The sequence below is a fragment of the Loxodonta africana genome, chromosome 3 (genome assembly GCF_030014295.1).
Source record: "Loxodonta africana isolate mLoxAfr1 chromosome 3, mLoxAfr1.hap2, whole genome shotgun sequence".
NCBI classification, from domain to species: domain Eukaryota; kingdom Metazoa; phylum Chordata; class Mammalia; order Proboscidea; family Elephantidae; genus Loxodonta; species Loxodonta africana.
Genome location: NC_087344.1, coordinates 111699703 through 111727362, shown reverse-complemented (window position 1 = coordinate 111727362; position 27660 = coordinate 111699703). Strand labels below are relative to the sequence as shown.

The following is a 27660-nucleotide window of genomic DNA, read 5'->3' as shown; positions in this document are numbered from 1 at the left end:
TTAAACAGGCTCTCCTTCAGCCTCAACAAATTTAATGTTTTCAGATAAAAATACAAGAAGTAATATTTCTCTCTAAAAAAGTAGCCATTCTCTCTATGGAAAGTGTCATGTGCAAAAATTATAACTAATCTGCAAACACTAAGATTTTGGCCTGATAATTCCAATGATGTTATGAAAACTAGCATAAGAGGCTGAGACTTATATTTGGGAATCAAAAGAACCCAGTAATACAGATTAATGTCACATAATATCGGAATATCACCATGGGACAGATTTGATAACTAGATTTATTTTTTCAAAAAATATTAAGTACGAACTTAAATCAGTAGAATTTAACAGTAAGCTTTTCAAGTATTTGATTTTTGGCTTATGGTAATAAAGTGTAAACCATCGCTGTTTCCAACGATATGCAAAAATCACACCTGATTTAAGAACATGCATTTAATAATTTAAATTCTTCAGGAAACATCAAATATGAATTACCATTATATTGTAAACATGATCAAAATAAATCTTAAGCTATGAAAAAAAGAACACGATCACCAGAAGCAGTACAAATCTCACATCCTTCAAAGGCGAATGTGTACCAAAATAAAGAAAAAGGCATTAATAGAATTAACTTGTCAATTACAATAAGAGAAATAAGAAACTGTTTTTAACAGAGATGAACTCTGGAAAGGTACAGTTTTGAAAGATAACAAGGTGCTTTAAAATTTTTACTTGAAAATTCACGTTCCATGTGATTATTCAGAAGACGTGATCTTCTCAAGAAGCAGCCTCCAGCAGTAGTTCTGGAATGCTAGTTGTTACTTGGAGGATGCTGTATTAACATGGGCAAGAAAAGTATGTTATTAAACCTTCAGGCAAAGACTTCACCTCCTCCAAGAAGTCTTCTCTGAATACTACCAACCATTTATATAACCTGTCTATTGCAGGAGGAGAAAACCTTTTATGTTCACCATGAAATCATTCATCCGCTCATTATCAATGTAGTGACCCTCCCTCCCAAGGTTCAAACACAAGCACACACACAAATAATAATAAAACTTACCGCTGCCTTCAGAGCTTGATCTAGATCTTCCAGTAGGTCTTTTTTATCCTCTAAGCCAACAGAGAGTCGAATCAGTGTGTCGCTAATTCCGAGGACATCTCTGTCACTCCTCGGCACAGACGAATGGGTCATGATTGCCCTGAAAGAAAGAGCCAGCATGTTCCTGATCACTATATTGGGTCCATGGATAAATATTTATGTCTCATGCACTGCAATTAGCTTCAATTCTTTTCTATTCCAAATAGCAAACGCTTTGTTTTCCCCTACATTTTTTCACAGATAAAAATGAGAAATTATGAAAAGCATCTCTTCTAATCATGATTCTAGGTGAAAACCAGAATCTTTCATCTGTGAGTAAGGCATGCTCAACCCAGGTGCAAAAGATGCCAATCAAGCGCCCCCACGCAGGGCGAGAAAGACACAGCCACCTGCGTGTGGATTTTAAGACCTGCCTGAAAGAGGGCATGGAGAGAAGTCATATACCTTACAACTAACCTGCTGGACAGCTACCTAAAACTCTGATTTACATGAGGCCTCTTAGACCAGGAGCCTGCCAGAATTAATTCTCTCTATATCAATGGAATCGACTCGACGGCACTGGGCTGGGTTATATCAACAGATCAGTACAGAGCTGGACCTTCTGAGGCAGATCAGGGAAAGACCATCAGGGTTATCAGTTTGCATGAGGAATTCCAGTGTATAACCAATGACATAGAGACCGGGAAGGATTTTCCAAACTATCTAGCAACTCATTGTCGTCATTAACATGTGTAAAGGTAAAGCTCCTATTATGTGTCAAGCACTAGAGTAAGAATTCAGAAAATAAAAGGAATGAGATATTTTCTTTCCCCTAGTTTATGAAGCAGGAGCTAAAAGGTATGACAATTCACAATACAGAACAGTTGATAACAACTGACAAATAAGTTTGAACAATAAGGGATGCCAAATTTCAGAAGGAGCGGTCTCTGTGGGTAAAGAGATCATGGGGGAGAGGCTTGTAGCCTCACTAAGCCTTAACACATTAATTCCTGCCAACACTCACCTTTTCCCTCCACACCACCAGCAAAACCACTGTCTAAGCTGCTTTCTCCTGTCTCACTTCAGACCCATGGGAAGAAAAGCTCAGCTGTGGTCAGAGTAAATGCATATCTTCTTTTATCATAATAAAGTTTTTACACACCAACGTCCTCCTTAAAATGTTCTGCCCTGATCAGACTCTAAATTCCTTTAAAGTGCACAGATAGAAATAAGAACTTAAGCTTCGGAGACCAATAGACTTGGGTGTGAATCCCAGCCCTTCCACATACTGGTTATGAGGACTTGTAAAATTACCTGTCCTGAGAGCCTAATTGTTTATTGAAATAAAAATAGCTATCACTTATTGCAGAAACCCTGGTGGCGTAGTGGTTAAGTGCTACGGCTGCTAACCAAAGGGTCGGCAGTTCGAATCCGCCAGGCGCTCTGTGGAAACTCTATCAGGCAGTTCTACTCTGTCCTATAGGGTCACTAAGGGTTGGAATTGAGTTGACGCCACTGGGTTTGGTTTTTGTTTTGGTATCACTTATTGTATGCTTGGAGTCCCTGGGTGGTGAAAACATTTAAAATGCTTGGCTGCTAACAGAAAAGCTGAAGGGTCAAGTCCATCCAGAGGTGCCTTGGAAGAAAGGGCTGGTGATCTACTTCCAAAAAATCAGCCATTGAAAACCCTATGGAGCACAGTTCTACTCTGATACACATGGGGTCACCATGAGTCAGAATCAACTCAATGGCAGGTAGAGTTGTATCATGTGCTTGTCCTGAAGGCAGGTACTCTACCTAGGTGATTTATGTGCATTAATTCATTTTTGAAATGAATAAAAATTGGTTAATTAAAACCTATCTCAAAAATTTGAAACAAGCATTAATTTAAGGAACATGTATAAAGTACTTGGAATATAGTAGATGCCTAATAAAAATAATTCATTGTAGTAGCTAGCACTTACTGGGTATTTAGTAGAAATCAAGACATTAGTTTCAGGATTTTGTCCCCCATGTTCTCTTACAGTATTATCTACATTTGAGGAAACTTGGAAGTAGAGAGGACAGGTAATGTTTCTAAGGCCACAGAGCTAATATGTGCGGTTAGGCTCACAGACTGTAACTTAGTACATGTTGGCTCAGCTTCCTTCCTCCCTTATTGCAATGCTGCGCTGGTTGCGGCAGAATTGGGAGACACAGAATGAAGGGTAATAGAACAGACAAGCCCTGACCTAAATTCACTTGTCCACTGGCATCTGGGTTATAGCCTAAGCTGGAGTGTCTGGGCCCGAACAAGTTTAAGCAAATCCCTAAATAAGGCAGAAGAGAACCTTGAAGTTATTGTACATTTTATTGCTATGAAAAACAAGCCTATTTTATATGCTAACTGTGCCCTCTTGTGCATCCAGACTTACTAGCAGGAATCTTCTGGGAAGACTGATAGAAACCCCTATCTGTTGCTTGAATTATTCTGATTCATTCTTTGGGCATCTTATTTTTTTTTAACTATGTGAAATTGCGTGACCTCTCCCCATAAACTGTAAACTATTTTGAAAGGGCAGGAAATGTGCCCAAATTTTGGCAACACTCCTCAGCACAATGCTTCCAGAACATAATTATTTCATAAATGTTTATGAAAATTAAAACATAGAAACATCCCATGTGCATGAGTACAGATGAAAATTATTAGGTAATGGTGTTGATTTACCCTTGCAAAAATTACAATATATGGTCATGTTGTTGTTGTTGTTGTGTGCCATCAAGTCAATTCCAACTCATAGCGACCACATAGAACAGAGGAGAACTGCCCCATAGGGTTTCCAAGGAGTGACTGTTGGATTTGAACTGGTGACCTTTTGGTTAGCAGCCGAGTTCTTAACCACTAGGTTAAGAGGCATAGCAACATACAGTAAAGACGTAATTCAGGAGTGGTTGATGGAAAATGTAATCAGTAAATTATAATCATTATTTTTATTATTAACCCCATTTTATGGATGAAAAATTGAGGTTTAAAGCTTAAGCACCTGGTGGAACCACGTTCCAAATCCAGGTGCTGGCTCCTTTCAATGTTTGTGCCTCCTATCACTGTTTCTGATACAAAGCCTTAAGAATGAAGTTGCTAGCATACTCCTGTGTTATTTTTTATTTTTTAACATATTTCTGTGTAACATTTGAGTAAACCAGTTAACCTTTCTGGAGCTTTGTCTGTCTATAAAATAGGGTGTATGACCACATGACCTTAGGCTGCTTTCTATTTCTAATATCCTTTGGTGCTTTGATAAGATTAGGTTAATTGACTGGATCAGACAGTCAAGGGCGTGGAATACCAAGATAGATTTTGGATTTACTTGATAGACAACAAGGGAGCCACGGCATATCTTTATCCCATGGAGAAGAGAAAATAAATGGGTTTCTCAGCATCTAGTAGGACTTTTCTCTGATAAGGAGGTATTTTATCAGAGACACAGTCTCTATTTCTCAGGGAGCCTTGAAATCAACTTTTACAATAGTCTCTAATCAAGCTGAGTGGGGTAGGGCATGTGGCCCTGGACCAGAGGTCAGAGATCACAGGCTGCAATTACTGCTGGGATCTCTTTCCGGTAGAACAGGAAAGCAAGCAAAACATGGAAGGATGCAGTTCGTAGCCCACCACTAGATTTGGTGGCATAGTTTGTGCTCAACTACTGACCTAAAGGTTGGGAGTTTGAAACCACCCAGCAGTACCATGGAAGAAAGGCCTGGAGATCTGCTTCTGTTAAGATTGTGGCCAAGAAAGCTCTATGGAGCAGTTCTACTCTGTAACACATGAGGTTGCTATGAGTCAGAATTGACTCAATGGCAATGGGTTTAGTTTTTTTTTTTTTTCATTCTGACTGTGCTGGAGTCCCTTCTGATTAGTTAGAGACATGCAGTTGTTAAATAACTTGAGTTGCCCCGATTTTATCACATTAATTTCCCAATCGTTAAAACTAACATCAAAGTTAAAATACTGAGAAAAACAGAAATATACTCACGGAAGCTCAGCAAGACTTTCGTATCCTCCCAAGCTCTCAGCCAGAGTAAATATCTACAGCAAACAAAAGATTAATTTAGATCTTCCAGTAAAATAAAAATACCAAAGTCTAAAAATAAAGATTTTAAATAAAGTGGCCCTGGAACAGGTGATGAGGAACAGTACTGATTATGACTACACTGCAAATTAAGCAAGAAACTCAGAACTAAAATGAGAATAAAATCTCTAACGATTTCACCAGTTAGACATATTATGTGTAAATTTTTAAAATATTAAAAGTTGATCAAAGTCAATTTCCTACACCTTCCTGACCTGGCCCTATTCGTAATATGTAACATGAGCTCTAAAAGCCCAGGATATTGCATCTGAAACCTAGCCCTGCAGTTACCTTTTAAATAAAAATCTCTAAATATCTATGAAATTATACATACTTGCTTGTTAATATGTATCACTTATTAAATTAATACATCCACTTAATCCTGTATGGGAGTAGCAAAAGAGACATAGTTCTTGTATTTAGTGCTACAGTGCCATAGAATTTTGCAAATGTTTTTAAAATGTCTCTCACAATTACATCAAATGAGGTAGATATTACTATCATTCTGATTTTAGAGGTGGACAAATTTGAGACACCAGGGTGGGTTTGACTAACCTAGCAGCATTCTATTTATTCTCTTCATTACCACTTACCAGTTGTCGATTCTGACTCATGGTGACTGTGTGTATCAGAGTAGAACTGTGCTTAATAGGATTTTTAATGGCTGATTTTTTGGAAGTACACCGCCAGGCTTTTCTTCCTAGGCACCTCTGGGTGGACTCCAACCACCAACCTTTTGGTTAGCAGCTGAGTGCATCAACCATTTGCATCACCCAGAATTAGATCTGTACTATTTAAACCTGAGAGTCTATTGTAGGGATTCAAGATAAACCTAGATTATGAAGTTACATAGGCCTCTCACCCAGGGCCCTTGAGAGCCTCCTGCCTTTGTACAAATGACAAACAAAACTTCCCTTCTCCAACCCCAAGCACAGGCAGCCTGGGAGCACAGGTTTTAGAAAGCCATTGCTCCACTGGATTTCAGAATAGACTTCGTACATTGCACTAATCACACAATACTTCTAGGTTTCACAAAATATTTTACTTGTAAAAAGGATGTACTTTTAAATAAATGTCAAAACCAATGTATTAGAATATGCCATCTCTCTCAAACTAATTATGGTATGTGGAGAATTAAGCAAATGGACATATTCAGATATCTGCTGCTGTGCCATTACTGTTTCATGCCATTATCTGACTCAATGAATTTCACGATAAACAGGTTTTATTAGTGTGAACTGTACATACGAAAACATTAATCTGAGTAGGATGGGAGAATGAATTGCTGTAAGAAAGTTAGGAGGTCCCTGGGTGGTGCAAGCAGTTTGTATTCAGCTGCTAACTTAGAGGTTGATGGTTTGAATGAACCCAGCAGTGCTGTGGAAGAAAGGCCTGGCAAACTGCTTCTGTAAAGGTTACGGACAAGAAAACACCATGATGCAGTTCTACCTCTCTAACACACAGGGTCACCATGAGTCTGAATCAACTCAACAGCAACAGGCTTGGTTTGGTTTAAAGAAAGTCTTACCTTTACAATTTAGAAACCTATTTTGAAAGTTTACCTTTAAGTTCTTGAGGAAAGCCTCAGCATGCTGAAGAGTGCCCTTAATATAGAAGGTGACCATCCCCGGGCAACCTGTGCACTGACGCTTTGCCAACTCGTATTGCGGATGAGAGGGTAGTCCTGTAATTAAGGCATAAGTGAAGTCTTATTTTAGCATCTGTTATGGATTGAATTATGTCACTCCAAAAATATGTGTTGTAAATCCTAATGTCTATGCCTGTGATTGGAGCCCTGGTGACACAGTAGTTAAGAGCTCAGCTGCTAACCAAAAGGTTGGCAGTTCAAATCCACCAACCACTCCTTGGAAACACTGTGGGGCAGTTCTACTCTGTCCTATAGGGTCACTGTGAGTCAAAATCGACTCAACAGCAACAGGTCTGGGTTTTTGGTTTCTTTGCCTGTGGTTATAATCCCATTTGGGAATGGGTTGTCTTTGTTATGTAAACAATGCAGGATCTTGAATCAATCTCTTTTGAGATATAAAAAGAGATTAACAAGTGAGCAGAGAAAGAGATGTGGTAAAATAGATGCCAAGACACATGGAGATCTATAAGGAGCCAGGAAGCCGAAGTTGAAGAGACAAGGACCTTCTTCCAGAGGCAACAGAGAAAGAAAACCTTCCCCGTTTAGCTGGCACTCTGAATTCGGACTTCTAGCCTCTTAAACTGTGAGAACATACCTTTCTGTTTGTTAAAGCCAACCACTTGGGCATTTCTGTTATAGCAGCACTAGATAACTAAGGCAGCATCAAATGTATGATTTCAGGTAAAAAAAAAAAAAAAAAAGATCCACTGTCCACTTAAGTAAACTGCAAATAAGCCTCATAATGAGATTTATGCTATACTCACAATTGACTACTTGCTCTGGCCCCTGGCTATTTCTCCAACTTCATTTTGATTCATCCTTTGTACAGTCACCACGCTCTAGTCACAAGGCTATCTTTTCACCACACTCTCATCTCAGGACTTCTACACATGCACATTCCTTTTAACCAGAACACTCTCCCCAATGGCCACCCTCCTTGTAAACTTACAGTTTATAATTATATCCTTCTGTAACGTTTTGCTTAACATCTGTCTCATATACTGCACTAGCTCCATGGGGAGATAACTATGTTTATTTTGCTAATAATTGGATCCCAGTTCCTAATACAAGCCTATCTCATTATTAACATGTAATAAACATTTGTTGAATGAATCTGAAATGCCTTGTCAATGTCCTTCTACCAAATGTCACCCATTCCTCAGGGCCAGCTCAAACTTCTTTTCTTCTCTCTATCTCTATTCAAAATATACCAGTCAACAGCTTTTCACACAGAGTGCAATAGAGCATTTAACCTCCCAGGTGTTTCTGCCTTGGCTTATCTAGGTTCCTTGAGGATAGGGACCAGTCTTAGTTCTCCTATATACCTAAGACCACATGGATAAAAAAAAAAAAAAAAAAAAAGACCACATAGATACCCCAAAAGAATCTAAAATAGTGATTGACTTCAGTACTTAGACTATCATAGTTTAAGGGATTTAAAAAATAAATCCCAAGAGTAACATGTAAGTCTGCTAACTCTTTCCACATGTGTATTTCCACACGCTGGGGGAGGTGCAGGAATCCAAAAAGAAAGGAGACCTTCAGGAGAATTTAGCGGGTACATATCAAGTCTCAACTTGGGACAAACCTCTATCAGAAAACAATTACAGCTAATGCAAACTAGCAGATTGACAAAACAATTGTAAGCAAATCAACTGGAAAGTGGAATCATTGTAGCAATCTTAGAATAGGTGTACACAAGCTACAGGCTAGTTTTCTAACATCCAAGCACCTACCAGACCATAGGCAACACAGGGCCAGAGACCCACCCTAGTGCCTGACACACAGCAGTGTTTAATAATAAACGAACAACATGAAATTATATGAAATCAAGTACCCGATTTACAAATAAATGCTATAAAACAGAAAGCTTAGAATAATCCTTAAAATCCTAGTCCACGGCATATCTGCTTAGAAATCAGATTAACATACCAGGATAAACAACTTTTTCTACCCTAGGATTAGATTCCAGGAACTGAGCAACTGCCATTCCATTTTTGAAATGCTTATCCATTCGGATTTGTAGAGTCTTCAGGCCTCTATTACAGAGGTAACAGTCCAGAGGAGATGGAACTGCTCCAAGAGCTACAAAATGAACACAACCTGGGTTAGTCTTAGGGAGGGGGTAACTCAGAAAAATCTAACCCCTCTTCTTCGTTATTATGACTTTCACAAGGTAGCTACAAAGCCCAATATTTAAGTTTCAGAAGGAATAATTAATGCTTCAAATCAGAAGCATAACAATGAAGCATAAAATGCACTTAGAGAAATATCCTTTAAAATGGGAGAAGAAATGAATACATTAAAGCTAAATACAAACATTCAGAAGAAACTAAATACAAACACTTGCATTCTGCTTCCAAAGTATCAGCCACTGAAAACTCTGTGGGGCACGGTTCCTCTCTGACACACACGCGGTTGCCATAAGTTAGAATAAACTTCACGGGCAACTGTTTTTTGTTTCTTTAATACAAATATAAAGATATGAACTTTTCAAACATGAACATAAATGGTCCCTTCATAGCGAATATTCGATGATTTTAATGAAATGACATAGTGCACAGTTTAACCTTGCATTTCTTTGAAAAGGTATTAGAACATAAAGAGAAAAATGGCAGTTCAGTTCCCATTGTTACTAAATGTTCCACACAGCATTTAGCCTTTGTCTGAAGCAGTCTATGATTTCACATGCCTCCAGGCCTGTACGCCACATTCCTACTTTTTATAAAGAAAATGACATTTATTGAGCAATAAGCTTTGATTTCTGTCTTCAGTGTCTGTTTTACTTTAATTCCTATTTCCTAGGAGAATATTTTCATTCTTAATTATGTTTATATCTTACCTGTCAACTGCAAATTTCTTTAAATAAACCCTTATCTATACTTGAGAAAAGCCAAGCAATATAAACAGGAAATGCTGTTTAGACATTTATTGAAAAATGTTTTTACCTTAAGTACTATTTAAAATTAACTACCATTCCAGAGGAAACCCTGGTGCCGTAGTGGTTAAGTGCTACAGCTGCTAACCAAAAAGTACCCAGAACCCAGTGCAGTCGAAAAGTGGGCATTTCAAATCCACCAGGTGTTCCTTGGAAACTCCATGGAGCAGTTCCACTCTGTCCTATATGGTCGCTATGAGTCGGAATCGATTCGACGGCAATGGGTTTGGTTTTTTGGGGGGTGCCATTCCAGATATAAAAGGCACAGTACATGAAAGCCATTATTGCAATTTTTTTTAAAGAAAAAAAAAATCCATTAAGTCTTAAAACTAAAAATGTACTTGAGTTTTACCATATTATGATCAAATTTAACATCGATTTGAAAATAACACAACTCTCCTTATGTCAAAAGCCTTCTGTAAAAGTGTGCTTAAACTATAATATCTTTATTCAATTTTTTCTACTTTCTCTAAAATCAGAATTATCTCCCTCTATTTCTCATTTCTTCACAAAGTATTAGAATGCTAGCACTTCACAACACTTAGAGGAAATGTAAATATCAAAGATATTTATGAGCACGGAGGAACTGGAATTCTTAATACTTAACAGTTTTGCAAGAAGCGGAGCCTTTTATGGAGATCCTCAGAATTAACAGACACCAAGCCCATTACAACATCACCATGGCCTGCAGCAAACAAGCAAAAAAAAAAAAGGTTAAACAATTTATGTTTATACTTCATTTTATAATTTTTTAAAAAAGTCCCTTTCACTTAAAATTCTCAGAGAAAAAGCCCTATAAAATAAGGTTAAGTAAATTCAATTCAACAGTAGCAAAAGCAATACATAAAATGATAAAATAAAAATCACATAGAAAGTAAATGCTTCAAGTCGTCATCCAGTTAAAAATATAACCTTGTATAGTAAATTTTACTCCTTATAAACAATGAGAATAGTTTTCTCTACTATGAGTGAAATCCTATATTTAATCAGAATATTTTTTTTTTCTTTCCACATGAGGCACAGAGAAAATCTGAATAACAGTAGAAGAAAAGGGATCAAAATGTCAAGCCCTATGCTATTTTCATCTATCCGTGGAAAAGAACATTCAAAGCACAGGCCGTGCTGATCTTACTTACCGTTCATATATTTTGTTGCCGAATACATGCAAATATCAGCTCCCAGAGACAAAGGCCGCTGAAAGAAAGATTTTTTATTTTAAATGAAAAACCATTTGAAAATATGCTTCATTACTCACTTATTTGCTATTACAAATTCCATTCTCATTCCAATCAGTGCTACCTTTTCAAAAATAAATACACCTTAAAAATTTTCAGGATCTCTGATATTATCTTCCTCTTTTCTTCCCCCCACCAAATAAAAGTATGGAGTATTGGAGTCAGTATTCAGTTAGCAGACACAAGTGTATTGAAAGAGCAGATAAACCCAGGTCAACAAGTCTCCTGAACCTGTTTATTTAGAACCTCTAAATTTATTACCTACAGCAGACACATGGGCATTTTATGACTCATTTAAACACATAAAATAGTCTACATAAACATTCACCAATTCTTATGTCAATAAGTACAAAACTAATCTGCTTAGATTTTTAGTCTTTTAAACCTAACAACATATGCTAAGATTACTCACACTTGGTTTTCCAAGAACTTCATTCTTAATTACTCTTTTATTATACTAGTTTTGCCAAGGGTAAAGTCACTTATAAAGACATTCATTTGAGTTGTTTTCCCAGCCAATTTTTCTGCATCTTAAAATGTCTTTGTTTACATCCATTAACCAACTTATGCACAAAACAATATATCATCGACTTCTTTCCTTTTACATTTTCTTTAAAACCAATTTGTGTGTGCGTGTGCGTGCCTGTGTGTGTGTTTTTGGAAGTTTCTGAAGACACACCAAAGAGTTTTTGGAAGTCTTTGGAAGGTATTAGTGTAGGGGAGCTATAGGACCTTTTCATTTAACATGTTTCAAACACAGGACATTTTAAGTGAGGTATTGCCCAAAGCACTCTCTACATCTGTGTTGGCTCATCTCTGGGATCAAACTAGATAATGTCTAAAGTCTTGTCTAGTTTTAACATTCTTTATGGCCAAAAGGGGCGGGGGGCGAACTAGATAGCAAACATCTATTGATCCCTGTATGTGCCCAAAAACATGCTAAATGCTGTACATAACTCAGTGAAGCACTATACAAAACACTTACCCAATAAAATCAGGACTTTTATGACTCTCATTGCACAGGTGAGAAAAGGAGACCAGGAAAAGTGAGATGATCATTTAGATTAAAAAGCTGGTAGAGACAGGATTCACACCCAGACTACCTGACTCCGGAGACTCTCCTCTGAAACTTTACACTGGTATGCTCATTGTGTCTTTTGTGAGACTTACAGAAGGTCCAGGAGACAAAGGGCAAGGAAGAAAGAGAATATATTCAGTTTTCATGTGGGTAAGACAAAGAGAGGGCCTTTTCAGGTGAAGATTTTGTGAAACCAATATACAGAGTAGACAAGTGGCTACCAAGAGATGGTGTGGTTCTAATGAATTCAGCTGGAATGAATCAAGGTGAGATGAAGTAAATTCCAATTCCTTGCCTAAGATATGTGATTTGGGCTTCAAAAGGGCAGAAAAACTGAACCTATCTTAGTGACAGTAACAGGAGGAAGAGGGCTAAGCCTGATGAGTAACCTGGGCAGGACCAGGCTAAAAAATTCATGTGTTCTCTTTGGAAATGCACAGGACTCACTGCGACTCAGCTAAAGAGATCCTTTGATATGTGAGCTGGCCTAATGTAAGTAGCACATGGGATATGGAGTTGGAATAAAGAATTTAATAGTGAAAATCACCTGGGACAAATATATGATGCCAGGGGGTTTTCACTTGATAACAGACTGCTTTACCTGATATAAGAAGCAGTTAAAGATATATCAAAAGCCACAGGCAGATAGTTCATGAAGCTTCTGAATATGATAAACCAGGAACTGTGTATCAGGAAAGGAAAATAAAACAAGGTAGTACCTTCCGAATAAAACAGAGGAAGTGAGAACAGGATTGCCCAAACTGTTCACGGAATCTGCCACTCACAGGGAGGCAGCAGCTTGTGCCAACTTCAAGACCCAATACAGAAGTGGGAAAACGCAAACAATTGAGCTTGTAAACACCTGCCAAATTGAAGAACTGGAGAAGATGAGCAAGAGCTTTAAGAAGCCTGAAGAATAATGAAGAGCTATAGAAAGTATAATCAGAATGACCACAGAGTACAGGAAGGAAGAAAAGGGCAGGAAGAAGGTAAATTGTACCAGGGAAGGGAAACAGACTTAGGTTATTCAGAGCAAAGGGAGGGAGAAGACGCAGGAAAAAGTAGACAATAGATCAATTATAGAGAGATCCCAAAACAATCTACCAAAGGAGAAAAACAGGAAGAAGGAAGAATCAGGAAAAAAAGGAAAGAAGGAGGGTATATGGAAGGGTTGGGGCAGTGTATGCCAAAGGGCAGATGGAAAATAGATATATATAGTGAAACCTGTGAGAGCTGGACTGCCTTGTTTTTCCAGGCCTCACAAGCTTTCCGTCTTTGATAGGGTGTAGTCTTACCAGTTTTCTATTGCTTGCTTGTTTTGCTGGAAAATATTTTTAATTTTCCTTCTCTGACAGGTTTCTGCCTTACACAGGGTTCAGCTTTCGAACGTTTTACTGTACATACAGCTATGATGTAAAACATTGTAGGAATTCATAATACAAATAAGATAAAGATGCAGAAGGCTATGTGTAGCCTATGGGGCACTGAAAGAAAAACTAGAAAGAGGGAAGAGAAATGGAGAAATAGTATGTGTGACATATACTGAGATGCTATGGCTTTTCCTTTTTTTATAGAAAGCTTAGCCAGATTAAAATACATACATAAGCGTAAGTACATGAAATATCATTAAAAAACAATATAACTGACTTTAACCAATACCGCCACCACCACCCACTGCCATTGAGTCGATTTTGACTCAAAGTGACCTCATACGGTTTCCAAGGCTGTAAATCTCTATGGAAGTAGACTGTCACATCTTTACCCCATGGAGCCACTGGTGGTTTCGAACCACCTACCTTTTGGTTAGCAGTCTATAGTATTAATCACTGTGTCACCAGGACTCCTCTTAACCAATACGTAAGCACTGAAATCCCTACTACGTGTAAGGCATTGGCAGATGCAGTCACATAACAAGGTCATGTCTTTAGAGGCTACACATCCTAAGAGAACTTGAAAGCTTTAATTGAGAGAACATTTAAAAAACAAAGCACAATACAAAATATTAACATATGACTAAAACGATATCGACTCATTGTAGAAAAGATCCAATTTAATTCTTTGTCTCATCAATAATTATGATTAGATTTCACGAGTTTGATAGTGCTTTTGATGTAAATGAGTCCTTCCTTCCCTAATTACAGGCATCTGTGCAGTCTGGTAACAAAACGCCAAAGAAAAACATTACTTTCACTTACTTGGAAATATGCTGACATAAAAGTGTTATCCACAACCAAAATAATGTCTCCTTGTTTATGGACAGTGTATGCACAGGCTTCAATGTCAACCATCTTCAAAACAGGGTTTGAGGGAGTTTCAATCCAAACAAGCTAAAAATAATTCAGCATATAACAACAGTTTTGTAAAAGTATACTTCACAAACATATATCCCATATATTTTAACCATCTGGGAGCTACATTATATAATTAAAAGTATAGATTACAAAGACATGAGGTTTAAATCTGTATCTTAGCCTCTCCCACAAATTTCTCAGAGGCCATAGCTAAGTACTTTATCCTCTTTATTCCTCACACTCTTCATCTGTAAATGTGTTGACAATATTTGTCTTATATAGTTATTATAAGAATCAAATGAGATAATATATATGGTATAAGAAAAAAAAGGAAACTCTGGTGGCATAGTGGTTAAGTGCTACGGCTGCTAAGCAAAGGGTCAGCATTTCAAATCTGCCAGGCGCTCCTTGAAAACTCTATGGGGCAGTTCTACTCTATCCTATAGGGTCACTATGAGTAGGGATCAACTCAACAGCACTGGGTTTGGTTTTTTTTAATGAGCAAAAAAGTGCTAAATTTAATTATTGTAATTCTTTTCCATAACAAACAGGATGTATCCCAAGATATGTTTTAGGGACTGGAATTTTCTTCCCAAAGATAAATGTCATAGGTGGTATAAGGATACATCCCAGAGTTTTCACTAAAGAGAATTATCCCCATGATAACAAAAATATCCTTGATAATAACATAAATAATTCTGATGTACTGTGTCGTTGTTGCGTGCCGTTGAGTCAATTCTGACTCATAGAGACCCTATATGACCATATGTGAGTAGAACTACCCCAAGCCACTGGTGGGTTCGAACAGCCAATCTTCTGGTTAGCAGCTGAGTGCTTAACCACTGTACCAACAGGGCTCCTTTCTGATGTACTGGACACTATAAAATAATGTACCTGAGACTTGAGGAAGAACAGAAGTTTTAGAATGAACAACAGAAACACCGGCTACAGCTCACTTAAGAAAGGGGCTGTATCATATTTATCTGTATGTCACCAAAACTTGGCACAATTCAGGCACACAGTAAGGGCTCAACAGTTAGCGAAAAGAATAAAGAAAAGAAGATATTTCTATTTGTTAATCAAGGTGTCACTGTATTGAATTACCTATAACATTCTTTTTAAAAGACTAATGATTTTTCCTTTTCTAAAAAGGTCAAGAGATCTGTTTTAATACTCTGTTCCTAGAGTTTTACTGTAGAAAAAGTAAGGTGGTTAGGATAATATATATCCTACAAGAATCTTGAGTTATTTAAAGAAGCTATAAAAATTACTCCTCGGCCAGAATTTATTGCCACTGATAATAAATAAATAAATAAATAGTAGAAACGAAGAAAATTTTACACAGACTCTTTAAAACTCTACTTCAAATGAGGATTCAAATATTCCAGGAGTATTAATTCCAGTTGGTTAAGAGTTACAATAAAAGGTTCTGTTGTCAAGGCTTAATATTTGCTGTCCACCCTTAGACTCAGATCAGCCATTTTCATAACTGTCTTTCCCCCAAGGAAGATAAACGAGTTCCTTTGAAAACAAACCTGAACCACTCAAAGCGTACCCCTGTCTTAATATCCAAACTAATTATCTGTGCTCAAAAAGATTTTTCATTTTTAGCATCCACTGCAACAAAATTTTAAGTATAAGTCAAACCCTTTAATCATTAGCAAAAAGTTTGAAAAAGCTGCCTTATATAAGACACTGGTCTTTCTTGTACACACTCAGGATTTAAACGAGGTCTCAAGAATATCACATATGTCATTCACTGAGACACAAAACACCTTCCAGTGGCATACAAGCTTCCCAGGACAGAGGCTAAAGATTGCTTCTGCCCCACTCTCTACTTCTCTTATTGTGCTGAAGTATTCCTTACAACCCTTAAAATGTCACCGTACTTAGGGTTTGGGGGCTTGATAAGCTTCCTTTTCTCTAATGCTGTCTTTGGGATGACTTCCGGTTATCGGTACTAGCTGGGTAAAGCAGTTATGAGTTGCATCCTCTCCGCTAACAAATGTTTTAACAATTATCATGTATCAGGTAGTGTACGAAATATTTTACATGCATTATCTCATTTAATTTTCACAACCACCTTCCCATAAAACAAGTAAGATAACACCCATCTGCAGAGGAAGAAACCAAGACTGGTTAAATAATTCTGCCAAGATACTTCACTAAGTATGATACAGCATTAAGGTTTCAATCCTATTCCAGAATTCAACTTATTAACAATTAGGCTTCACTGCCTGGGAGATGCCAGATTTCTCTTAATTTTGTTGATCAGTTCCAATGGCTTTTAACAAAATGTGTTATTCAGATTTAAATTATATCCTGTAGTAAAAGGGAATGAAGAAAACAAAACATTACAGGGAAAACAGACAAACCTGAAAATTAACTGAGTACCTTGGTTTCTGGTGTAATTGCTGCCTCTAGCAATTTGGTTTTGGAACAATCAACAAAAGAAACCTTCAATCCAAATTCAGATGCCACCTGCCTGAAATATCTGTTGGTACCTGCGGCAGAAAAGAATCAGATTAAATGGAGAACATTGTAGTAAGAAATGTTTGTTCCCGATAGGTATAAACATCTGAAACATACAAGGAATTCTCAATGCCCAATAAAAATAGATCTAAATGCGATTTTAGTTTGGTTAAATAGTTTGGCTGTCTTGCATAGTAAAGAAGATGATGCTTGGATTTTAAATTACAGGTTCAAGAGTCAAATAAAACACACCTGATATCCACACCAAATGGCATGGAGCAGAAAATGATTCTTAAAACACATCATCTCTACTATTTAAACATTAAGTGGCATGCTCCCTGAAACATCACTGTCTCTGTTAATGATTTCTTCCTAGTGCTTGAATCTAAAATAAACGAACCAATGTCTATAAAGTGTTCAAAACAAATTTTTATTCTGTGTATACTTGGGTAATAGAAAAAAATTGGTCACATATTCTTTGTACTTTCTCAATCTTTTTATGTGGCTCTGAAATCTTTAAGATAAAATGAGACAATGTAAATCAAACTGCTAGGTTTTTAAACCAAAAGAAGATAAACCTTCAACTTAGAATCTTTATTTTTATAAACACTGCCCTGGATTTAATTTTTATATATGAAAATTTAAAGGGAAAATTGTTATTGATAATCAACCAAAAAACTGAATAACCAAAGATACACTGAACTTTTGATGTTATGTAGACTGACCCTAGTTTATATGAGATTTGATAATAAATATAAAGATGTATTGAAAACCTATAGCAATTTTCAGAACTTTGTACCTATGTTTACCATGAGGTTTTCATAATGCATTGTGTTGGTTCAAAGTAACTAAAGGGATTTCTTTTATTTCAATTCAATTAGTAAAACAATCTAAGTTAAATTATAAAGCTTGTACAAATTTCTCCAAAAAAGAAAATGATTAATAAAAGTGAGTCTGTTCCTTCAAAAAACTTACAGATTTAAAGTTTTGTTCAAATAGGAGAGATATAAAATGATAGTAACATTCCAGAAGCCACATTTTTTATTTGGGAGAGTGCAGAACATACGTGTATATTTACAAAATTCTTTGTTGTTTTGAACATGAAAATCAACCTTGCTTAAAGGTATGTACAAGCCTCTTTTCTTCTCCACTCACCACTCTAAATAACTCACATTTAAGCTCTTTAGAATGGAAGTTCTTAAACTTAAAAGCATGAGGGTTTCAAGGAGTCAATCTATGAGATCCCTGAAATTAAATGCTAAATGTTGTGTGGTTAGTCTTAGTACATTTTCCAAGGGGGTTTCAATGGATTTTCAAAAGGTCCCCTGAAACCTCCCCCCAGGAAAAAAAAAGAGAAAGAAAAGGAGGCAGGGTTAAGCTGTTTAAGAATGGCCCTTATCATAGTTCATCTTTATTGCAGATAAAAATTTTGAATTACACTAGAACATTCTCTTCTAAACACAATCTCCTCTAGAGCGGAATGATGATCAAGGTCTATATCCTCATTCCAAAGCATTTTAAATGAAATTCTTATTAAGCAATCTCTTGTTACAAGCATGGATCCCAAGTAGTTATGCTCTTTCTTTGCCAAGTCTGACCAGCACAGAGGTACCCATCACACCTTTAAAAGACAACAATCAGTGATACTGGTAACATTATTAATATAATTCAGGACTCACTTTATTTTCTTTAAAATATCAGTTGAAACAATAAGAACAAAAAGAGTCACCTACCTCCATATACATCATCCATACAAATAATGTGATCTCCTGCTTTTAACAGATGGGTGATAGTCACAGTGGCTGCTAACCCTGAAGCAAAGGCCAAACCTAAAATAAAAAAAAAAAGTTAGAATAAACCATGAAGTCAGACCTATTGGAGGTTCAGTGGTAGAGTTCTCTCGCCTTCCATACAGGAGACCAGGGTTCGATTCTCAACTAGTGCACCTCACACACAGCTACCACCCACCTGTCAGTGCAGCCTTCCATGTTCCTATGATGCTGAACAGATTCCAGAAGAGCTTGCAGGCTACCACGGACTAAGAAGGAAGGCCTGGAAGTCTATTTCTGATAATCAGTTAATGGAAACCTCGTGGATCACACCAGTTTATGTTTTGCCGTGAGCTGAGGGATGACTCAAAAGCAGCTAACAACAACACTGGTTAAAAAGGTTCCATTTATCTCCTTCTTTCTGCTGATGGGAGAGCCATCTCTTCTGAGACTCCAGATGTCACCTGATTAATACCATTACAGAATCTCCCTTTTTATTGCAAAATTGAAAGGTCTTTAAAATAAAAAATATAATGTGGGCAGATATTTTTGTGTTATATCAATTCTGCCTTGTTTATAACATTTCTCTGAAACACTCTGAGGAAATAATTCTTTATAAAAGTCTGAGATAAAGGGCTACTGTCAATTAACTTACATTTTAAAAGCGTCAAATTCTAAAGAAATTTCAAACTTATGGAATGGAGCCAAGATATGATTAATTCACTAATTATACGAATATACAACTCAGAAAATATTTTTTAAAAACTCAAAATCAGACTTGAGATGTGGCTGATAAGTTTATTTAATAATGATGGACAAATAAGACTCTTATTTTCCATTCACTAACCAAAAAAAAAAAACTAAACCCATTGCCATTGAGTTGATTTCGACTCATAGTGAGCCTATAGGACAGAGTAGAAATGCCCCTTAGGGCTTCCAAGCAATGGCTGGTGGATTCAAACTGCCACTCTTTGGTTTACCAGCCAAGCTCTTAACCTCAGGCCACCAAAGCTCCACTCTGACCTTATTTAGAATCATTTATTTAAAAAAATGTATAAAGAAGATATAACTGCCAGTCTCTTCTCACCCAGAGCAAAAGAGAAAGAAGGAAACCAAAGACTCAAAGAAGAAACTAGCCTACAGGACTAAAAGTCTACACGAACCCCGGCCTCATCTACCCTGAAACCAAAAGAACTCGATAGTGCCTGCTACCACTAGTGACCATTCTCATCGGGGCTACAGTAGATGGATCCTGATGGAAGGGGGGAAAATGTGAAACAGAGCTCAAATTCTTAGAAAGTCCAGACTTACTGGACTAGTTGACTAGAGGACTCCTCAAGACTATTGCCCTGAGATACTCTCTTAACCTTGAACTGAAACTACCCCTTGAGGTCACCTTTTAGCCAGCCAAATAACGGACTGGCTGATATAATAAAGAATATGATCACTGAGAACTGCGCACCTTTAAAAAATCATCTGCATGAGACTGAATGGTCACCGATTACTCTAAAGCAAAGTTTAAAGGGTAAGGGGACAGAGAAACAACCAAGTTAGTGTAAAAAAAACATCCACAATGGAATGGATGAGAATGTTGATACAATATGAAGAATGTAACCAATGTCACTGAACAATCTTTGTAGTAATTATTAAATGGAAACCTAATTTGCTGTGTAAACTTTCACTGAAAACACAATAAAACATTACATAAAGATGATTTCACTGCAATCTACACCCTTAATTAAAAAAAAAAAAGAGAGAGATTTAATTAGTTAATCCCTAATCTCAAGAGCACATTACCAAGGGCACCTAGCTATTTAAAAATATACCTTGGTGCTATTCTCAGGCACAAATTATCAGAATGAATGTATCAGAGTAAGAAAGTTTATACTCTCATTGGTAGTGTTATAAAACTGAGTTAATGTTTATCTATTTATAGTGACAGTATCAGATGAACAGTGTACTTACATGAATTCTAAATGGCAAATGCTGACATTTTACCTCTATTTGTGTTTGTTTTTACCTAATAATTACACTATGTATATTACACCAGCTGTGTGACATTAGACAAATGATTCAGTGTTTTGCTGAATGAAATAAGAGTTTTGAACTAGCCAATCTTTACTTTAAGATCCCTAGGTGGTATAAACAGCTTGCCCTCTACTGCTGACCAAGAAGTTGGCAGTTTCAACCCACCCGCAGGTACCATGGAAAATAAGGCCTGGCAATCTGCCTCCGTTAAGATGACAGCCAAGAAAACCTTACGAAGCAGCTCTATTCAGATATATATGGGGCCGCCATGAGTTGGAATCAACTTGATGGCAACAAACGACAACAATCTTTATATTCTTCCAATTCTATATTCTGTGCTTCCATGATTTTCTCTACATACTTAAGAATGCATTCTAGACTTTACAAGCTTTGAAATGTAAATTACTTACAGTACTTAGCTCCATCCAGCGTTGCCACTGCTTTTTCCAAGCAATTCCTGGTGGGATTTCCAGAACGGCTATATTCAAAACCCTGAAGAAAGGAAGCTAAATTTCATCCTAAAAGACTTAGTTTAATACCAGAGTCCCAACATAGACATCTCCACAACTACCCTGAGATTCAGCCTGCCACAATGATACTCTACTGTTTAGTCATGGCATGTGGTGCCCTCAGAGCCATGACAGGGTTACAGCTGTAACGACAAGGAGAGGCTCTGAAGTCGACCAAACTGGATCACAATTTTGTGTCTGCCACGTAAGAGCTGTGTGCCAGTAGGTAAGTTACTTAATATTTCCAAGAGTCAATCTCAATATCTGTAAAATGGGAATGATAACACCATGTACTTTGTAAAATTGTTCTGAGGACAAAACAAGATAATGTATGATAAATTCTCTATATGGAATCTGGCAAATGGTAACCAGCGGGTAAATGACAGCCTTTATTACTAGCATTGTTATTTTGTTAGACTCACCTTTACCCATTAATCTGGAGACATTAGGAAAAGGGGCACCACATGAGTTAACAGAAAACCTAATTCCAACCTGTATTTCAGGTCCTAAGAAATAATGCAAAGTTTTATTTAGCACACAACATGAAAAAATGAATTGAACCTTCAAATGCTCCAAGTTCAGGTTTTGGTTCTATAAAAGTGACTAAAAAAATAGTAAGTAATTCTGAGCAAGGTAGCTCCACATAATACTTTTAAAATTTGCATTATGTTCCTTTCACATGTATGGTACTGTACTAAAAAGCTGTGCTCAAATAGTCGTTTTATTTAATCCTCACGACCTGCTTTGAGGAAACTGAAGCCAAACATCATAGTAACCTAGGGAGGGTCAGGGCCAGAATTCAACCCAGGATTTGAACACTGACTAAAAGTCCTATACTTTCCTCCCCCTGCTTCATATAAAGGGGTCCTTAGGTAGTGCAAACTCTATGGGGGCATTTCTACTCTGTCCTATAGGGTCGCTATGAGTCGGAATCGACTCGACGGCACTGGGTTTTTTTAGGTAGTGCAAAAGGTTAAACATTAGGCTACTAATCAAAAGGTTGGCTATTCAAACCCACTCAGAGGTGCCTTGGAAGAAAAGTCTGGCAATATGGTTCCAAAAGTCACAGCCGTTGAAAACTCTATGAAGCACAGTTCTACTCTGAAACACATGGTGTCGCCATGAACCAGCAACTGCTGTGTGTGGTATGCGCCTCATATAACACTAACACTAACAAAACAGAGCAGTTCTCAAGGTTTCTAATAATAATAATTTTAAAAAATGCTTTGTTGCTTTGTTTGTTTCCTTGTTTTTGTCAAACTGAATACTAAAACCAAAACCAAATCCATTCCCATCAAGTCAATTCTGATTCATAGTAACTGTACGGGACACAGTAGAACCGCTCCATAGGGTTTCCAAGGCTATAAATCTTTATAGAAGCAAACTGCCACATCTTTTTCCCGAAGAATAGCTGGTGGGTTCCAACTGCCAGACACTTCAGTTAGCAGCCCAGCACTTTAACCACTGAGCCACCAGGGCTCCTTGTCAAACTGAGTAGACATATTTTATAGGAATCTAGGACATCCTTACCATACCCCAACATCACCTCTTTGGCATTACTTGCAGCTATATACCCTCCAGAGAGAAAAAAATGTTTGCATTCATATGGTGACTGCCACAGTAAGCTACCCATGTTTCTATAAATATTTATGGCAGATATTTAACTTTGTAGAGGGGCAGGAAAGAATATTTGAAGGTTCAGTGGCAAATGTCCACTCTCAGGCCCATTCAATCACTCTCTAAAGCAAACAACAACAACAACAAAAATCTGTTGCCATGGAGTCAATTCCTACTCGTAGCACTTCAAATTCCCTTAACCCACTAAAAAACCACTGCCATCGAGTCAGTTCCACCTCATAGCGACCCTACAGGACAGAGTAGAACTGCCCTACAGAGTTTCCAAGGAGCACCTGGCAGATTCTAACTGCTGACTTCTTCGTTAAGAGCCATAGCACTTAACCACTATGCCGCCAGGGTTTCCCAAATTCCCTTTAGGGCTATTAATTGATTTTTTAAAGCTATTAAGCATGGTCTTGTAGGTTTTACTAACCCTGATGGCTTTGTGAAACCATTATTTATTAATATCATGACTGAGGAAACCCCGGTGGTGGACTGGTTAAGTGCTACGGCTGCTAACCAAACGGTCAGCAGTTTGAATCCACCAGGCGCTCTTTGGAAACTCTATGGGGCAGTTCTACTCTGTCCTATAGGGTCGCTAGGAGTTGGAATTGGCTCGACAGCACTGGGTTTGGCTGGCGTGGCGTGGCATGGCATGGCGTGGCTTGGTTTGGTTTATCATGACTGAATGGTTAACTTTTGTATTTAGTTCCAAAGTTTAGACTTACTTAAACCTTACACCAAGAAAAACTGCATGCTTGGAAGACAGGTTGTGTACGTACTTTGATTCCAAAATACAGGAGCTAGGAGAATCTTAAACCAGCTACAGAAATGCCCTTAGAACTACACCTCACAAAACAAAGGGCTAAGTCTAAGAATTTTCCTGGACTTATGTAATATGTTAAAGAGGTTTTTGAAGCATAATAAAGGTTTGGGATCTACGCAGTTTAAATGATTTCTTGTAAAACTCAGCAACTTTTAAATACTTTAAGATTCTTTAAGTATGCCATAAAAAGGGGGCGAGGAAGCTATGCAATTAGTAAATGGGGCTCTCTCATAGGCCTGATCAAAACCAAAACTGTTCCCATCAAATGGAATCTGACTCATAGCGACCCTACAGGACAGAGTAGAAGTGCCCCAAGGAGCGGCTGGTGGATTCAAACTGCCGACCTTTTGGTTAGCAGCAAAGCTCTTAACCAGGGCTCCCAGAGGCCTGGCACAGGTCATTTATGGGTGACTCCGAGTTTCCTTTTCTGTAAAAAGTGTCTAATACCTGCCCTGACCTCTGATCAGGCTGTTAAATACCACTTATGCACCATGCAATTTTATATTCATCTCAACAATTTATGTCCTAGGTACTATTATTACCCATTTACACAGGATCAAACTGAGGCTTGAGTAACTTGCTTATGGTCACCCAGCTCAAAAGAGGTGGTGCCAGAATTCAAACCCAGGTCTTCTGACTACATAATTTATACTCTTAAGCACTAAGCCACATTGCTTAAATGATGCAATGAGTTATATTATTGCTATTATTACTGGAGTACAGCCTAGTGGCTAAACGTGGACAGTTCTAGAAAAGAGTTTGAATCCCAGCTTCATCACTTACTAGCCATTTGGCCTTAGGCTAGTTACTTAACCTTAATCCTCAGTTTTTTCATTGGAAAAATGAGACTGTAGTTCAGACTAGGGTTGTTACAATTATATGAAATAATACATGTAATACACAGGATATAATACATATAAGTATGTATCTAAAAAAATGTATCCATACAGTAAATACTCAGTAACTATTAATTACTCAATTCATCAATCAGGAATGATCTTCATTACAGGCAAGTTATCAGACCCTTAAATTTTTTATCTGACTCTTTACTAAAAAAACAAAAAACCAAACCCAGTGCCATCGAGTCGATTCCGACTAATAGCGACCCTATAAGACAGAGTAGAACTGCCCCATAGAGTTTCCAAGGAGCGCCTGGGGGATTCGAACTGCCAACCCTTTGGTTAGCAGCCGTGGCACTTAACCACTACGCCACCAGGGTTTCCGACTCTTTACTACACCGCTATAATTTTTGCTGCTAATGGTAATTCTAGAACATTACGGCCCTTAGTTTTCAAATTGAAAATTTGCAAAGTTACATGAATTTCAAGCGCAACTATTTGACAAACTGTTCCCTCCGTCTGGTTTATCAAAACATGTGATCGTTGGGCCATGCAATACAAAACTTCACTGCAAGGAGGATTACGAGTACAGGAAATATCGTTTCGAGGTGTTTTTCCAGTGTATAAAAATAAGCCATATTAAAAATTATTCGCTTGCCTTTCTACTTTATAAGCCAACTCTCTTTTCCCGACCCACCCCTAATGGCCCCAGGCCCAGCTCACCGAGTGTCTACCGGGCGCCCCCTGCTTGAACGTCGTGGACAGTGAAATAGGGGGCACCAAAGCCTTGGAGTTCCATTGCTCCGGTTCCTGACCCGCATGAATGGCCTGCGTAGCGAAATGTTGGAAGCTAGGCAGGAAACCCGGTGGGGAGACGTCTTCTTTCTGCATGTTGAGCTGCGAAGGAAGAAAAGAGGAAAAGAGGGAGGAAGGTAAAACTCGGAAACTAAGGCGTCAGGGTTGGAGAAAGCAGAATTAGGAAAAAAGGGAGAATAAGCACTCCCGCAGACCCAAACGCATACCGCGGCTCTGGTACTGAGGCTTTAATAGCCACCCTGATGGGTGGTGGTTGTCGCGGGGCGTAGACATCTCGGCCCAATCAGCGAAGGCCCCGGCGCAGCTTCCGCTCCTCATTGGCTGGCAGCATAGGCGTTGCCTGGAGCGTCGCCGCTACCTCCCTTCCCAGTGCCGAAAGCAGAGAGAAGCGAGAGTCGGTGGGTTCACGTGGCTTTGGTCTCTGCGGGCGAAATTCCTGAGTCCTGCCCTACTGGGTGGGTCCTTGAGGAAGCTGCTGTGCTGGCTCCTGTGAGCCCCCAGGCGTCTGTGTGACCTCAGCGGGAGGTTCGCTCGAGAAGTGGAGAAAGGCGGGCTTGGTGTTGAAACCGAGTCAGCCCCTCTTACTTCATCCAGTGGCCCTGACCGGCCACCCTTTGTCCTGGGGGCGGTACTGACGGACGCAAACGACAGTGCCATAAAACAAAATGGAAACTCCTTTTGACAACCGTGGCCCGAGCTGCCAGGTTTGCAGCTTGGATTCTCATTAATCGCAAGCAGCCTGCCTTTTAAGGTACACTGAACTCTGTAATGACTCAGTGCTTTTGATGATTGGAACCGGAGCGAGGGTGATACTTTCCTTAAGTAATAGCGAAGCTACTGTGGTCGAGGCGTCTAAGCAGAACTCCTGCAGCTTCCTTAAAGGCGTTCAAAGTTTGCAGTTTTTTCAAGCATCGTTATCTTTTGAAGTACTGGAAGAAATTCTCCCTGATGAGAAAGATGGTGTGGCTTTGTACAACTTGATGGAGCCTCAAATCCTTACCAAAAAAGAAAATGTTTTACAATTGACAACAACATCCTTGTAGGAAAAAAGCAGCAGCCGGTGTCAAGGGTGTACCATATACCTGCACCCAGATCCCTACTCTCACAAGGATCACTCCTTGAAAACAAACAACAAAAAAAATCTTCTTGTTCCTTAAACAATTCAGACCTTGGCCTACTTACCATTGTGGCTATTTTTCAGGACTAGGGAATTTAGGAATATTTCTATTCCTACAAACTATCAGTTTAAAGACCTAAAGTTTTCTTAGACCAATTAAGAAAAAGGAGAATATGAAATAAACAGATCTTAACAATTTACAGTTTGAAAAAAAGGTGTGGAAAGAAGGGATATGGCAATTTGCTTTTCAAGTTAGCTTCAGAGACATTTACCCCTCAAGCACTAGCAGTGCCAAAGGGCCTGTGAGCATTCAGAAACCTACCAAAAATTTTATGCTTGGGAAAAAAAAAAAATTCATGGAGTCCAAAACACTAATAGAAATTAATACATATTTAATATTTTAATTTAATTAATATGTTTCCAAATGTTTGTGTGTGTGTGTGTGTTTAAAACATGCTGTCGACTGCAATTCAGCTCAGCTATGCATGGGTATATTTTTGATGTCACATGACACTCAGAGTTGAGGAGGAACTAAAATAGTCCTAATTAGTTTGCCTGAGTTGCACAAATATGGATATTTTATTTAGTGTTACTGTGAGCAAGAATTCTTGAAAAGGTAGCCACAATATAGATGCTCAAAATTTGACTTTTTTTAATCTCATAAATTGAGGAAGCTTTATTGGATAGCAACTTAGTTATATATATCAAGGATTTAAAATGCCCAGCAATTTTACTTTGAAGACTATCATTCAGATGTATTCCTACATCCATGCAAAGACCAGCAAGGATGTTCTTTGTACGAATGATTTAGGAAATAATATTGGAGTTATTATTCCCTATTCTTGAGCAAAGAGAATGTGACCCAACTGGAGCTGGACTCACAAGGACTCACAAGGACACGTCAGCTGGGCCCCAAGTTATAAAGATAGTAGCTAGGATAGTCTTGGAAAATATCTTTTAGGGAGCCTTTCCCATAAACCAATCAAACAGAACACAAAAGACTTTCCACTCTTATCTTTTTCTAGTAGTATTTAGTGAAGAGAAAATTTGTTGGACCAGTGAAGACTCTTATGACTGTCCTTACTGAAACCTGTACCAATGATTGTTAAGAAAAGCAATTCAAAATGTAGGGTCTCAGTTTCTAGCCAGTCTGTGCAAGGATGAAGCTTTCAATAGTTTTGCCCATGTTGCAATGTTAATATACACTGGCCATTCTGTAATAGTTCGGACAGACATGGCTGTGGCAGCATGCTTGTCTCTTTTCCCATTCTTGCCTCTTCCATAGTATTTTCCTGGACT

General features: G+C 38.1%; 1 protein-coding gene across 1 annotated transcript; it reads right to left on the bottom strand.

The window, feature by feature from the left end:
* Nucleotides 1–264: 264 nt before the first annotated feature.
* On the bottom strand, nt 265–26254 carry CTH (cystathionine gamma-lyase). The gene is made up of 12 exons (XM_010591194.3): nt 25152–26254; nt 21048–21129; nt 18574–18669; nt 16763–16872; nt 14273–14404; nt 10901–10958; nt 10372–10449; nt 8759–8911; nt 6741–6862; nt 5083–5135; nt 1052–1190; nt 265–820 (listed from the first exon to the last, which is right to left on the bottom strand). Exons 1-12 carry the CDS (start codon nt 25317–25319, stop codon nt 800–802), a joined length of 1212 nt encoding a protein of 403 aa, XP_010589496.2. The 5' UTR covers nt 25320–26254; the 3' UTR covers nt 265–799.
* Nucleotides 26255–27660: the final 1406 nt, after the last annotated feature.

Bases quoted from the DNA above. Each gene is read 5' to 3' on its own strand.
- CTH (XM_010591194.3), bottom strand. From the start codon at position 25,319: ATGCAGAAAGAAGACGTCTCCCCACCGGGTTTCCTGCCTAGCTTCCAA. The intron at 14,405-16,762 runs GTACTCAGTTAA...AATTATTTTTAG, and splicing joins CAATTACACCAGAAACCAAG to CTTGTTTGGATTGAAACTCC. The intron at 10,959-14,272 runs GTAAGTGAAAGT...TCTTTCTTTCAG, and splicing joins TTATGTCAGCATATTTCCAA to CGGCCTTTGTCTCTGGGAGC.